We start from the raw sequence: 14,704 nt of genomic DNA on the forward strand, positions 1-14,704 counted from the left end.
ATAATAATTATTTGCCTGTGCAGGCATCATTGAGCCACTTCATTGTGTAAGGGGTATTATTTGCGAAATAATTAATACCACGTGGAGGATATTCCTAACTGACACGTGTAGTTCAACAGAGATAAAAGATACGTGCCTTTTACGTCCAATTAAAGTTGCGTGACAAATTCGATTATGTAAACGATTGCAAAAACACAATTCACGTTTGGATATATTTATTAGCAAAATAGGGACCATACTTGAAATATGCCATTCAATAGGGTTCGGTGGGTTTAAAAAATATATTATAATGTGCCTAAAATCAATTTATTTATATTTATTCAATATTATACTTTATGTTTTAATTACAAAATTCTCCAATTTTTAGATCCAACTGGTAAATTATTATAAAAATAAGAGTGTTCGTATGATCCGATAATTCGATCAACTTAATCTATCAAACACAAACCATAAACAATTATATATATCCAGTTTGTTCAACTCATTCAATACTCTTGCAAACTCATTTAATACATTGTACTTTCTTTTCAATTTTGAATCGTTGTTGGTATCACGTCAAATAGGTTCGGTCGAAAATTAGGACGTCGGCCTCTGTTAGAGGAACACGACTCTCCACAATGGTATGATATTGTCCACTTTGAGCATAAGCTCTCATGGCTTTGCTTTGGCCTTCCCAAAAGGCCTCATACCAATAGAGTTAGTATTCCTCACTTATAAGCTCATGATCATTCCCTAAATTAGCCGATGTGGGACTTTCATCATCCAACAGCCTCCACCATTACCGCACAATGGCAAGGAGACCTGCCATAGCACCAGCGTTCGTCTCGAAAAATTGAAAAATACAGCCGATAATTAAATACTACATAAAAATAAAATTTAAAATTTAGCTTATAATTTAAGATTATAAGTGATTTAAATTCTATAATTATTTTTTATTTTGTTTATTCTAAAATCTAAAAATTAAATTTATTACCCTATTATTATAAAATTATTTCTTAAATAATTTATCTACCAGCCTCCTCAACCACCATTAATATTCATACCAAAAAAGGGAGAGACAGAGAGCTTTCATAACCTTCTATAAATTTCCAAGCACAATCCCAAGGCCGCATCTCCTCAAATTTTCCGGCTGATTTATCCACATGGAAGATTCCAGAAGCCGCCGACGAGTTGCCACCGGCACCGAAACCGCCTGGTGCCGCGCTGTCCCAGGCGGCACCGGCACAGCGGTGCTAGCTCTATCTTCCTCCACCGCTCCTCCAAATCTCCAACTTCTCCAAAATGCCCTCAACAAACTTCAGAATGCCCATCCTGTCCTCAAATCTAAACTCCAATTCAGCCCAATTTCGTCCACTGTTTCCTTCGTCACTTCTCCAACTCCTTCCGTCCAGGTCAATACGTTTAAAGCTCCAGAAACTTCCAAAATTATAAATGGCCAAAACACCCTTCTCAACAATAATCACCATCACGCCATTTCCATTTCTCCTCTCCAGATTCTCCTCGAACACGAACTCAACGAGAACACCGCCTGGTGTAATCTTCACCACTCCGACGCGGCGGCGGACATGTTCTTCGTTACATTGTACGAGGTAGGCTCCAGCAAATGGGTCGCTGTGTTCCGACTACATGTTGCGGCGTGTGACCGGACCACGGCAGTGTCGCTTCTGAAGGAGCTACTCGATCTAATGAACGACGGAGGCGGCAGAGATAAAAAAGAGGAAATGGAGTTGGGAATGGAGAACCTTGTTCCTAGAAAGTTGGCGAAGAAGCCATTGTTGACTCGAGGATTGGATATGATCAGCTACTCTATGAACTCGTTGAGATTAACGAATCTTAAATTTAAAGACGCTAAATCTCCCAGACGATCCCAGGTGGCGAGGCTTCAGATGAACCACAACCAAACCCAGAAGATTCTCTATGTGAGTATTGTAAAGAATGAGAAACCCAAGTGTGATAAAAAAATTGCAAAATATATATATAATTGATTACGATTATATAAAATATAATTTAATAAACTAGTATTTTGATAGGAGTGCAAGAGGAGAGGTATAAAATTGAGTTCGGCAATGGTGGCGGCGGGGTTGGTGGCGGCTCACAGCTCCGGTGGGCACAGCATCCACCGCCATCAACGGAAGTACGGAGTGATAACGCTTATAGATTGCCGGCGGTTTCTGGAGCCACCACTGTCAACCCACCATTTCGGTACATTTTATTTTGGCTTCTTAAATAAAACCCTAATTTTCAAATATTTATTTCCATGTTCATATGTTTTTGAAGAAGCATGGCTTGGGGTTGGGTATTCCTTGCCCTGTTTGGGATATCTCGGTGCATAGGGGTATTAATGACTAATTGAATCTATGTTTAATTATTAAAAGGTCTATTTATTAACGCATTTCCCTTTTTTAGTAGTTTTGTATATGTTTGGAAAAATTATTATAATATTAGAACATGACTTGGTTTAAACTATTTTTCAAAAATTATAACAAAAAGACTAAAACACCCTTGGAACTTTCAGGGTTTTACCATGCTGCCATTCTGAACTCCTACACAGTAAGAGGAGGAGAAGACCTGTGGGAGCTTGCAGGGAAAATCTCATCGACATTGGAGGCTTCCAAGAACTCAAACAAGCACTTCACCGACATGTCGGACCTGAACTTTTTGTTATGTCGAGCCATCGAGAATCCAAGTCTCACTTCGTCGGGGGCGATGAGGACGTCGTTGATGACGGTGTTTGAGGACACGGTGATCGACAACTCGGGTAGAATGCAGGAGGAGATCGGTGTTAATGACTACATGGGATGCGCCTCCATCCATGGAATCGGCCCCTCCATCGCCGTGTTCGACACAATCCGAGATGGGCAGCTGGACTGTGTGTGTGTTTATCCAGCTCCATTGCACTCTAGGGAGCAAATGGAAGCTTTGGTTGAGAACATGAAAAGGTCTCTTCTCCTTAAAGAATGAATAATGGTTTGCTTCCGTTTTGTTTTTGCATTTCATCCGTGCATTTTTTTTAAATTAAAAAAAAAAAAACTAAGAATACTGTTCTCGTTCTAGGTTAAATTTCTTTCACTCCTCTCGAGAATAGAGAATCATGTTCGATTCAATAGGATAAGTTAATAATTATAGTCACGAGAGTAGAAAATTAGCCCCACCACATGTTGCAGTCGTACTTTTTTAACCGTCAAGGTCGCCGTCTAAGCGTTTCAACCCCAACTTGGTAGGTCTCGGTCCCTTTTTGGGAGTCTGTAGTTCGCCTGAACTAAATTAGTATATTTATAATTTTTTTTTAAGTCCCAAGTAAAAGTGAAGGCTTTTAAAGATTAAAATTAATACATTTAATTACGTGGAAAGTTAGTAAGGTAGAAATGGATGTATATTAACAAGATAGGAGTTAATGACCCGTACACGTAATTAAGAAACGACATGTCACGCGCCTATGTGTACCCTAATCCGACGTCGTATTATATATCCAAATCCTCTTCTTCTGTGGAGTGACCATCATCTTCTCTTCTTCGAAATATCAGATTTCTCATGGCGGCAGTGCTCTGTACTCACACTGATGCCGCCTCCGAAATGTCGGATCCTCCTGCCGGTGAGTCCAAGTCCCGCCCCGTCGGCGGCACCGAGTACAGCTGGTGCCGCGCCGCCCCCGGCGGCACTGGCACCACTGTCCTCGGCCTCCTCCTCTCAAAACCTCCCGATCTTCCCAATCTCCAGTCCACTCTCCACTCTCTCCAAAACCTCCACCCGATTCTCCTCTCCAAAATCCACTACGATCCTTACCGACGAGACTTCTCTTTCCTCAATCCTCCTTCTCCGCCACTCCACCTCCAGATCCTCGACCTCACAGCCACCGCACGCGCCATCGCTTCTCATCCCGATGCCGACGATCCTTCCGTCTCCGATTTCCACAAGATCCTCGAGCACGAGATCAACATCACCACGTGGCTCGATCCGAACCATCCATCGTACTCTGACACCGACGTGATGTTCGCCTCTGTTTACACCATCAGCGACGGCCAATGGGGGGTTTTCCTCCGCCTCCACACGGCAGTCTGTGACCGGACCGCCGCCACAGCGCTGTTGCGAGAGCTGCTTGCGGCGGCGAGCGGAGAAAACGAGGGCGGAGAATTCGAAATTGGGGATCATGGAGAGATTGGATTAGGGATTGAGGATTTAATCCCCAACGGAAAAGCGAATAAGCCTCTTTGGGCGCGTGGATTAGACATGCTTGGTTACTCGTTGAATTCGTTTCGATTGGCGAATTTGGAGTTCAAAGATGCGAATTCTCCGAGATTTTCTCAGATGATTAGGTTGAAGATGAACTCCGATACCACCGAGAAACTTCTTGCTGTGAGTCCTTTTTTTCTTGAGTTTTATTTATTTATTTTTATTTCCTATTGATTTAATTTCTAAAATTTCAAAATTATCTAAATTTCTTAAAAAATCCAATAACCCACTGATCGTAAAATTAAAAGATAAACAACCATATCCAGAATATTAAATTTTTATTTTAATTTCGTTTGTTTTCTTAATATATAATTTTAATTTGTTTGCTTTTTAGTTTTTAATTCGTATGCATATCAATAATGATAGTGGGAATGGGACCCACTCCCTTATCTCAAAGCCAATCATATTTTTCTTTCTATCCAAGAAAGAAGGGATATTCTTTTACGATTTAATATATTCTTTTTATTTTCATTTTCTAGCTAAAATATGTTTTAAACATTAGCATTTGTTCAATTTAGTTCATATTAATAATTTTTTAATTAGAATATTAAAATTGTTAGATGATAATAATATTAAAAGTAATTTTTTTTTTTTTGTATTATATCATATAAATATTTTGTGTCTAATAAATATTTAATAAGTTCTAAAAAAATTTAAAAATTAATTAATTAGATTGGATTTAAATTTAAATTTTATATCTAATAGTGTCTATTAAATTAAATTTAAAACAAATAACATAAATTTTATACTAAATTTACAATTTAATTCAAGTTGGTTAGTACTAAATTTAAATTTTCAACATTTTATTATTTTAAAAAAGTATTATCTCTAATTATTCTTATTCTAAAGAAAGTCCATTTCGGTACTGCGACGTGTCGTCACAGTCACTGTCGTTTGGCTTTGCTTTTGATTAAGGAGAGTGGGGACGACAAATCGTCTCCAAATAATAATTTTTTATTTTCTACTAAAAAAAGACTGTACTGATTTAATAGCAATATATTCCACTTTGGACTTTGTGATATGCTTCTATAGCAAATGCCACGTTTGTATTAGTTGCTTTTATTGGCTCCATCGAACAATTTCTTCATTTTTTTTAATTTTAAAGAAATATTTTTTCTTATTTTTTTAATGTCATTAATTAATTGAGTATTGAATGGTTGTGATTGATGTGAATTGATATGAATCTTTGAAGGGATGCAAATTGAGAGGCATTAAGGTGTGTGGAGCTCTGGCAGCTGCTGGATTGATTGCCACTCGTTGTTCTAAAGACCTTCCCCCTTACCACAAGGAGAAATATGGGGTTGTTACCTTAAACGACTGTCGTTCTCTCCTTAATCCTCCCCTCACAACCCACCATCTAGGTAAATTCGACTGGCTCCGTCGTTTTCTATGGTTCTTTTTTAACGAACCGTGGTCTAAGTTTTTGGGTTTAGTGATGTGATTTGAGTATTCATTGGGTAGAAAACGAACCAAATCGAACCAACCCATCGATACTCATTGGGTTATTGTGCTTTCAGGATTCTATCACTCGGCCATTTTAAACACGCATGATCTATCCGCTGAAGACACTCTGTGGGATGTCGCAAAACGATGCTATTTTGCCTTCTCAAACGCTAAAGACAACAACAAGCATTTCTCAGACATGTCCGACTTGAACTTCCTCATGTGTAAAGCCATTGAAAATCCTGGCCTCACTCCATCCTCGTCCATGAGAACGGCTCTGATCTCGGTGTTTGAGGATCCCATCTTTGAAGCTTTTAGTCCTGCACAGGAACACCTCGGCTTACATGACTATATTGGTTGTGCCTCTGCGCACGGCGTTGGGCCATCGATCGCCTTCTTCGACATGATTCGCGATGGTCAGTTGGATTGTGCATGTGTATACCCGTTTCCTTTGTTCTCTCGAGATCAAATGAACCAAATTGTTTATCAGATGAAGAAAATTTTGGTGGGTGCTATAGAAGTAGTGGAAGGATAAAAATTTAGCTTAGGTTTTGCAAATGTTGTTTGTGTCCCTTTTTTGTGTAATCTAATGGTTCACAATGGACTCATCTCGTTCGTAATTAGAAAATAAAATTTGAATTTTTTTGAGTAATTAAGAAGTGACAACAGTGACGATATGCAAAGACGTAACTAATTGAATGCTAGCACGTTACAATGTTGCCCGTAAAATGGGTACCTTATCCTTTCAGTACAAGAAGGTCTGGTCGACTCCTATCAACATGGTTTACTTTTCCGTAAGTAGGACATTAACCCAATTTGAGAAATAAGCTAACTTTTTCTATTTTTTTTGTTATTGAACTCAATAAAGAAATAATCAACATGGTGCTTTATTGTATATGATACTCCCTCTTACATATCTTCCCACGATGATTTTTGAGTTTAGGGATATATTTAAAAACCGAAAAATAATTTTTAAGCATACTTAATAATATAATTTGACTTTCTATTGAACTCCCTAATTTTTAGACCACGAGCTAAATGCATCTGAAAAGGTTCAAACAAACTCATGAACATGTTCCCCAAAGTGAAAGCTACCGCGATTAGCTTCAATAGTATTCAAAATCTCTTGAAAAGCAAAAGCATTGCAAGGAACCACGAGACCACTTCTTTGATCAAACCCAAACTCGTTGTAGGCTTTATCCAACACCATCTTGAAGAGTGGATGACAAAGAAACTTGGTCGGTACCACAAATCTCCGATATTCTTCTCCGACATACAAAACCACACACCCTCTCGGCGTCGTGTTCCGACCACTACTTGCTGCCATCTTTGATGCTAGTATACATTTTCCGGGTCGATGCTTGTTCGTCTTAACCAATTTCTTCAAACTCGGTATCCTTTTCTTCAACATCTCTTTAGAAATGCAAAGAAAATAGAGAAAAAGAGAGTCTTGAAGGGAGGGGAAGAAGAAGAGGGAGTTTATACTTTATAGGGAAAGCTAGAAGAGAATGGAGAACAAAAAGCTTCCCACTCTCGTTGACTTTTTAGTTTAATAATCTAGGTTTGACCTTTTAGTTTAATAATCTAGGTTTGACTTTTTTTAGTAATTAATTGGAATTAAGTAGAGTTTTAAACGCTAAGAAAGAGATATAATTATCCACCCTTCTTAACAGATATTTTTGGAACTTTAGCAGATATTTATCGAACTTTTCATTAATTTTAATTTTTGGGTACGTTTGATATGAATAGTTAATTGACCGGTAATTATTCCAAAAAAGACTATTAATTCTGCAACAAAACCGCTCATACCCGACAATGCAAGGTAAGCCATCGATAAGATACTAAAAGTCGTGAATATTTTTGGAATTGGAATAGCCATTCCGCCCATTTCATCGAGATAAACAAGACGTATTCTATTATAACTTGTACCCGCCAAGAAAAAAAGCGTAGCGCCGATAAATCCATGAGAGATTATTTGTAAATCCGTATCGCTTATAGAACAAATTCCTATAATTATGAAACCCATATGAGAGACGGAGGAATAAGCGAAATGCATAAGATGCACAGCTAAAATCTATATATTCTTTAATAATCGCTCAATAATTATGAATCTGTATCATAAACAATATATGTCAACCAATATTCCTGGTAAATTTACTCAGTATCATAAACAATATATGTCATATCATATATTGATTGATCGAAAATTTATAATCTTGAGCCACGTGTAAACCTGCAATTGGATATTTCAATCATTACCTAATTAAGTCTAAATATAACATCATGCTAATTGGAGTGTCATAAATTTTTGCATGTAGTTTGACTTTGACTTGTTTTATACTTTATATTTTGTTTTAAATTTTATATTCTCTTACATTATTATGGAGGTCTTCAAATATTACATCACTAACCTTACTAAAAAAGAAACCTAACAAATCATTTTTGTAATTTGATTTATCAAATAATAATTTTTAAAATATTTATATAGAAAATATATAATTTAGGGTATATTATATTATACTAATAAGCTCTAGCTCCACCAATGAATGCATGGCTAATGCTTTATTCACAAATAATTCAAAACAATATCAATTTAGTGGAAAGCATGGGCCTCGTTGATTATTTAAAAACTAAAAAAAATGTTTTTTAATTTATTGCAATTTATTTTTTAAAAATATTTTTAAATTTTAAATCAAGTTTTGAAAATTAAAAAACGAAAATTTTATTTTTAAAATTTAGAATTGGATAAACTTTTTTAAAATTAATTTAATGAGAGGATTTTTGAGATAATGGGCCTTTTTGAAGCATTGGCCCATCCTATCCTCTTTAAGCCATAAATTTTTGTCTTTTCTTAGAATCTCTAAAAAAAACAAAAAAATAAATAAATAATTCCTTCAAAATTGTGACTATTTAACACCACACCCACCATTCGCGAACCATTTTCGTTCTCTTCTCGGGTAAAGAAGGTGGATCAAAAAAAGGTAGCTAGCTCTCTCCTAGACGCTAATGTAGTGATCGACCTTCCTATCAGATGTCTCATTAATCGAAGAGTCTCTTTACTAATACTAGTAGTGGTGCAAAAATATTATTAGATGCTTATTCGTAAGTCGACAAAACCCATTAATTAAATTACATCGATATTAATTTCGATACACAAAAAAAGATATCGAATAATGACACGGTATTTGATTGGCATCACCAAGAGGTAGATGATCATCGTGAAAGTTTACCTAATTATGATTAATTATAGCTTGCTTGAATTTTAGTGTAATCAAAGAAGTAATTGAGTAAAATTCAACATTTTCCCCTCACTAAAAACAATTGAATTATAACATCACAACTATTTTTCTCATAAATACTTATATTAACTATCAAATAATATTTAAAAATATTAACAAAACGATTAAAATATATTTTATATTAACTATAAATAATGGAAGTATCTTTCCACATAATTTAATTAATTATTTAAAAAAAAATTAGAGGTTAAAACTTATCTCCAATTATTGATTGAGACACTCTAATTTTGAAATCCACTAAATAATTATTAAGGAAGACAACAAAAATTAAAAAAAAAAAAAAAAAGTCGAAATCAAATAATTGGTTTATGTTTAATGGAGAAATTGAAAAACATAGGATGTAGATTGACGAGGATTTGATGAGATGGAGGGATGTGATGTGACGTGGAGATGGGAAATTGGTGGACCTTGATGCAGGTGATCTCGCCCCCCAGAGTTTTGTCAATCCTATAAATTCAGATAAGACATCGCTGTAAAGACAGGTTGTAGGACCTGGTGGCCACGTCGGATTGGCCCGGTTTTTTTTTATTGCTTTCATCTCCTTCTGTCACCACCTGTCATTTTATCTCTCTATAAATTTATTTATTCTAAGTACTAAAAATAAATATCTAAAATAACACTTTATGTCTTATTATTATTTTAATTTTCTAATAATACTCTCATTTTCAACGTTTCATTTTTTTTTTTTGTAATACTAAGTTTCTAACTATTATTTTTTATTTGAATCTAGTCAACTATCTTTTTTTCTTTTAATTTTTAATAATTTGAAAAATTTTGCATTTGTGATTAAAATGTCGGGTTTTTTAAAAATTAAACATAAATTTATAAAAATTGAAAGTTAAAAATATTAGGAGGTCTCTTAAAGAGTCTTAGGGAACAAACACGTCGTGAAAATATTTTTAAAATAAAATATTAATAGTAAATTTTATTTTTAAAGTTTAATTTTATTTTTAAAAAATTGAGTAGTATTATTAAAAAATTTAAAAATTTAAAGATATTTTTTAAATAAAACACAGTACTTTTATTAATTTATTTATTAAAGTATAAAAAATGATTTTTTGTTGTCAAATATTATTTTTTTTTATTAGTAGGTCAACCATGGTTACACTAAGAAATATTGGGAGAGGATAATTAATGTTTTATCAATAAAAATATTTTTATATTAACTCTACGAAAACTAATTATTAAAATATGATGATATGTGGCAATAACAATAATTTTAAAATTACAATTTAGTCCTGTTCTTTCCACAAATACTACACTCATGAGAAGAAATTTCTCAACTTGATAAAAAGAAATAATTATCTTTAATTATTAAGCTATACATTAATAAATAATAATTAAAAAAATTGTCGAGATTAAATTAATATATGAAAATAAAAGAAATAATAGAATAAATTTATGATAATTGGTTAGTAATTAGGTCAAATTGTAACTGAAATCAACACCTTCATTAACAAAAGAAAATTTAGATAATAGAATTGAGGAAGAAGACGAGCAGTAACAGAGTCCTATCTCCTCTTCGCTTCCAAATCCATGGCTTCTTCATAATTACTAAAATACCCAAATCTCTCTCTCTCTCTCTCTAGAAACTCCATTATTCCTTCTTCATTTCTTCAACTACCATTCTCTCTCTCTCTCGCTGTGCTTGCTTCTTTCTTCCTCCAAAGCCAGCCAATCCAAGAAACAATAAATAAACAAAAAGTGATGATGCTCACGTCTTACCTTCCCAAGCCCTTTCTTCAATCCAACTCTTCTTCTTTTTGCATACCCAAATCTTGTTTTTCGTAGACTTGAATTAATCTTTGAAAAGGGTTAACGAAATCGAAGACCAATTCCTTTTGATTTTGATTTTCTTTTTGTTTTGGGGTTTCTTTTAAAATGACAGACGTCCTCCAACGATCCCCATCTCACTTCCCTTCTCCTTCAAGTTCTTCCACAGCTAATGATGGTGTGCACACACATCCCCTTATTAACAGTCCCACCATAAACCACTGTGTTCAATTTCATTTGGGTTCTGAACAAGAACAAGAAGGAGATCAGCTGTCTGTATTGACATTTCTGGTTGCTGCTTTTAGGAAGTCTTTAATTGGGTGTAGAAGTACGAGTAGTGGAAGCGGTAGAGGTGCTATGGAAATTGGATGGCCTTCTAATGTTAGGCATGTTGCCCATGTTACCTTTGATCGCTTCAATGGCTTCCTTGGCTTGCCTGTTGAGTTTGAGCTTGAGGTTCCCAGAAGAGCTCCTAGTGCCAGGTTTATAATCTCTTTAACCCTTTTTCTGTTTTGGATTTCATTTGTTTATGAGCATGATTATGAACTGATGAAGGAAATTCTGTTGTCATTGGATTTTGATTTTGGGGTTTTCAATGGATATTGCTTTAATTCTCTGTTTCAAATCCTTGCATCTTGAACAAAGAAACAAAGAACATGTATTGCTCATAGATAATTATTCGGAAGGATGGGAGAGGGGAACAAAATATTCTTTATAAGGGTGTGGAAACCTCTTCCTAACATATGCGTTTTAAAAACTTTGAGGGGAATCCCGAAAGGGATAATATCTACTAGCAATGGTCTTGAGCTGTTACAAATGGTATGAGAGTCAGACATCGAACAGTGTGCTAGTGATGACGTTGGGCCTCCAACGGGGTGGATTGTGAGATCCCACATTGGTTGGAGAGGAGAATAAAACATTCCTTACAGGGGTGTGGAGAGCTAGACACCGGATGGTGTGCTAGTGAGGACGCTGAGTATCCAAGAAGGGTGGATTGTGAGATTCCACATCGGTTGGAGAGGAGAATGGAACATTCCTTACAAGGGTGTGGAGAGGAGAATAAAACGTTCCTTACAAGGGTGTGGAGAGCTAGACACTGGATGATGTGCTAGTGAGGACACTTGGTCTTTAAGGGGGGTGGATTGTGAGATCCCACAACGGTTGGAGAGGGGAACGAAACATTTCTTGTAAGGGTGTGGAAACCTTTCCCTAACAAACACGTTTTAAAATCATGAACTGACCGCGATCTTTTATCTGCAGTGCAAATGTTTTCGGCGTTTCTACGGAGTCGATGCAGCTTTCCTTTGATTCGAGAGGAAACAGCGTCCCCACGATTCTTCTATTAATGCAGAAACACTTGTATACACAAGGAGGCCTGGAGGTATCTGAATGTTCTTGCTTTTCTTTATACACAATATGCTGTCGTTTGACGATTTCGAGTAGAAACTTATGGATTTAAACCTGCAGGCAGAAGGAATTTTCAGGATTACTGCTGGAAACAGCCAAGAAGAATTCGTTCGGGACCAGTTAAATCGAGGAGTCGTGCCCGATGGTGTCGATGTGCACTGCTTGGCAGGTCTTATTAAGGTACTACACATGCTTTGATTATGTTATGCCTCTTATACACTCATCTTGTCTCTTAGAATTAGCTTGGTTTTCGAGAACTGAAATGATTTTGCGTTTATTATAGGCCTGGTTTCGAGAACTTCCGACGGGCGTGTTGGATTCGCTCTCACCCGAACAGGTGATGGAGGCACAGACCGAAGAAGAATGTGCTGATCTAGCAAGACTCCTTCCCCATACGGAAGCTGCGCTGCTCGATTGGGCTGTGAACCTAATGGCCGATGTTGTACAGTTCGAACATCAGAACAAGATGAATGCTCGTAACGTCGCAATGGTTTTTGCACCCAACATGACTCAAGTAAGGGATATTCTTGAATTGTATTTGTGTACTTGGGTCGAGTCGAGTCAAGGCTCTGATTTTTCTCATGATGATCGTATCAAAAGATCCTTCGACTTGAAGTGTAATAGTTTTGATCTATTCTTGCAGATGGCAGATCCATTAACTGCTTTGATGTATGCTGTTAAAGTGATGAACTTCCTCAAGACTCTGATTGAAAAGACACTGAAGGACCGAGAGGATTCGGTCGTTGAATCAGCTCCTGTTTTACGTATGAATCCGTCGGATGAGGACGGGCACGAAAGTGCATCACGGTTGTACCAAGACGAACAAAATGAGGTCGGGAATGAGGAAGCTGAAGCTGAACAAGTATTTGTAGCTGAAGAACCTGCTCCTGAGAGCCCCAGTTTAGATAGTTGTACAGCTAAAACGGGGTCACAAAATCTTCTGACTTCCATTGAAAACGTCTGCCCCTGCGAAATCGTATCGGAAATGAACTCATTGGTGAATAAAGAACCGGAGACTGTTCTCGCAAACCAAGTCGGGATAGCTCAAAGTTGTCGAAGGAGTAGCCTCGATCGATCGGGGAGTATGAATCTGAAGAAAGACAGCAGGAAGGCGAATGATCAGCCAGTGAAGGTTCACACAACAGGTGCTGGTGCACAAAGAGGCAAGAAAAGTGGTGTTGTCGGTCGGTTGAACTCGAGGACAGAGCTAGCTGAAGCTTGGCGTTGACGAACCGAACCGAACCGAACCGAATCGAATGGCACTATAACCGTCGTGTATGGTTCTCTTTCATTTTATGCAGGTGGGGAGTGGTGATAACTGTTTAAAATATGACCTTTTGATATTGTTGGTGTATGAGTTTATCTATACATTCAAATGTGCTTCTGCTTGCAATTCCTTGTCCCTGTATTGTCGACACCCTAACTAACATATTCTTTTCCTCTACTTTTTCTCCCTTTTCTCTACCTTTTATCTGATTCTTCCGTTCTGTTTTGTTTTTTAGAATATAAAGCTAAAAATATAGTTCGATCCAGATAAATTTTGTCGACTTTATTCGATTTAGTGATTGAATTGGGTTGAACAATTGATATGATCTTCAAATATATCAATTACGACTCTGTATCTAAACCAATCTACTCTGTTAAATTATGAGTTGTATGAGGACGTGGGAATAGAGTATGCTAACAAACAAGAAATTTATCGATTTTATGTATTACCCAGAATTTATTATAGAAAAATTATCATAATTTTTTTTTTTAATTTTTCTTAGTAAATATTACAAAAAAAAAAACTCAAATTTTCCAAGGAAAAACAGGCAAACAACGAAATCCGGACGCCATTCCCGGGCCGTTGACGGTTAATAAAAGAAAGTCATTCGTGGTTGGTCGTTAACGAAATTTGAACCAGTAGATTGTCTCCACGTGTCACAGTAACTGTTCCACTTGGAAGAGAATAAAATACCTAAGCCGATGAATTTGTTTCTTGTTTCTGTTTTCTGCAACTCCGAAAAAGAAAAAAAAAAAAAAAAGGAAAAATAAAGAAAAAGAATGGCGAGCCCAGGCAGAGATGGAGGAGCTACCGGTGGTGCAGGTTCCCGGTTTCCGGCTGTAGACGTGGACAGAGAATTACATCCCGGCCATAACCAGCATGTAACGGTCGATCCCATTTCCTCTCAAGTTGCTGCATCTGTGGAAGATAAGGTAAAATTTTAGATTTATTTAGATTTTTTCTTTTAAAAATAATTATTATTTCAAAAATTATAAACTGAAATAAATAATTTGTGGAAAATCTGACAGGAGCAAGCGAAGAGGAAAGCAACTGTGGAAGAAGAAAGAAAGCAGGCGAAGAAGAAGGATACAATGCAGACATTAAAGACGACGTTCATCGTCTCCGGCGTCATCGCCGCCGTGGCGGTGGCGGCCTTCGTCGTCGTTAAGAAATTACGACAAAACTGATTCTCTTCTCCCTCAACTTTGCTCCTCCCTGTCTTCTCCAAATTTTTTATTTTGTATTTTTGTTTTTTTTTTTTTTTTTTTTTTTTTTTTTTTTTTTT

The 14,704-nt window shown here is 36.4% G+C and overlaps 4 protein-coding genes across 4 annotated transcripts; all 4 read left to right on the forward strand.

The window, feature by feature from the left end:
- The first annotated feature begins 1,123 nt into the window (after positions 1-1,123).
- Positions 1,124-3,100, forward strand: LOC111498664. The gene is made up of 3 exons (XM_023149993.1): positions 1,124-1,919; positions 2,031-2,202; positions 2,516-3,100. Exons 1-3 carry the CDS (start codon positions 1,143-1,145, stop codon positions 2,959-2,961), a joined length of 1,395 nt encoding a protein of 464 aa, XP_023005761.1. The 5' UTR covers positions 1,124-1,142; the 3' UTR covers positions 2,962-3,100.
- A 316-nt stretch (positions 3,101-3,416) lies between these two features.
- On the forward strand, positions 3,417-6,317 carry LOC111498610. The gene is made up of 3 exons (XM_023149911.1): positions 3,417-4,353; positions 5,423-5,591; positions 5,748-6,317. Exons 1-3 carry the CDS (start codon positions 3,532-3,534, stop codon positions 6,206-6,208), a joined length of 1,452 nt encoding a protein of 483 aa, XP_023005679.1. The 5' UTR covers positions 3,417-3,531; the 3' UTR covers positions 6,209-6,317.
- Positions 6,318-10,603: 4,286 nt separating this feature from the next.
- Positions 10,604-13,599, forward strand: LOC111498611 (rho GTPase-activating protein 5-like). Its single transcript, XM_023149912.1, has 5 exons — positions 10,604-11,227; positions 12,006-12,126; positions 12,213-12,332; positions 12,436-12,666; positions 12,796-13,599. The coding sequence occupies exons 1-5, from the start codon at positions 10,854-10,856 to the stop codon at positions 13,378-13,380; spliced, it is 1,431 nt and encodes a 476-aa protein (XP_023005680.1). The 5' UTR covers positions 10,604-10,853; the 3' UTR covers positions 13,381-13,599.
- Positions 13,600-14,163: 564 nt separating this feature from the next.
- Positions 14,164-14,666, forward strand: LOC111498680. Its single transcript, XM_023150017.1, has 2 exons — positions 14,164-14,351; positions 14,448-14,666. The coding sequence occupies exons 1-2, from the start codon at positions 14,199-14,201 to the stop codon at positions 14,604-14,606; spliced, it is 312 nt and encodes a 103-aa protein (XP_023005785.1). The 5' UTR covers positions 14,164-14,198; the 3' UTR covers positions 14,607-14,666.
- Positions 14,667-14,704: the final 38 nt, after the last annotated feature.

This window comes from Cucurbita maxima, unplaced genomic scaffold (assembly GCF_002738345.1).
Source record: "Cucurbita maxima cultivar Rimu unplaced genomic scaffold, Cmax_1.0 Cma_Scf00025, whole genome shotgun sequence".
In the NCBI taxonomy this organism is placed as follows: Eukaryota; Viridiplantae; Streptophyta; class Magnoliopsida; order Cucurbitales; family Cucurbitaceae; genus Cucurbita; species Cucurbita maxima.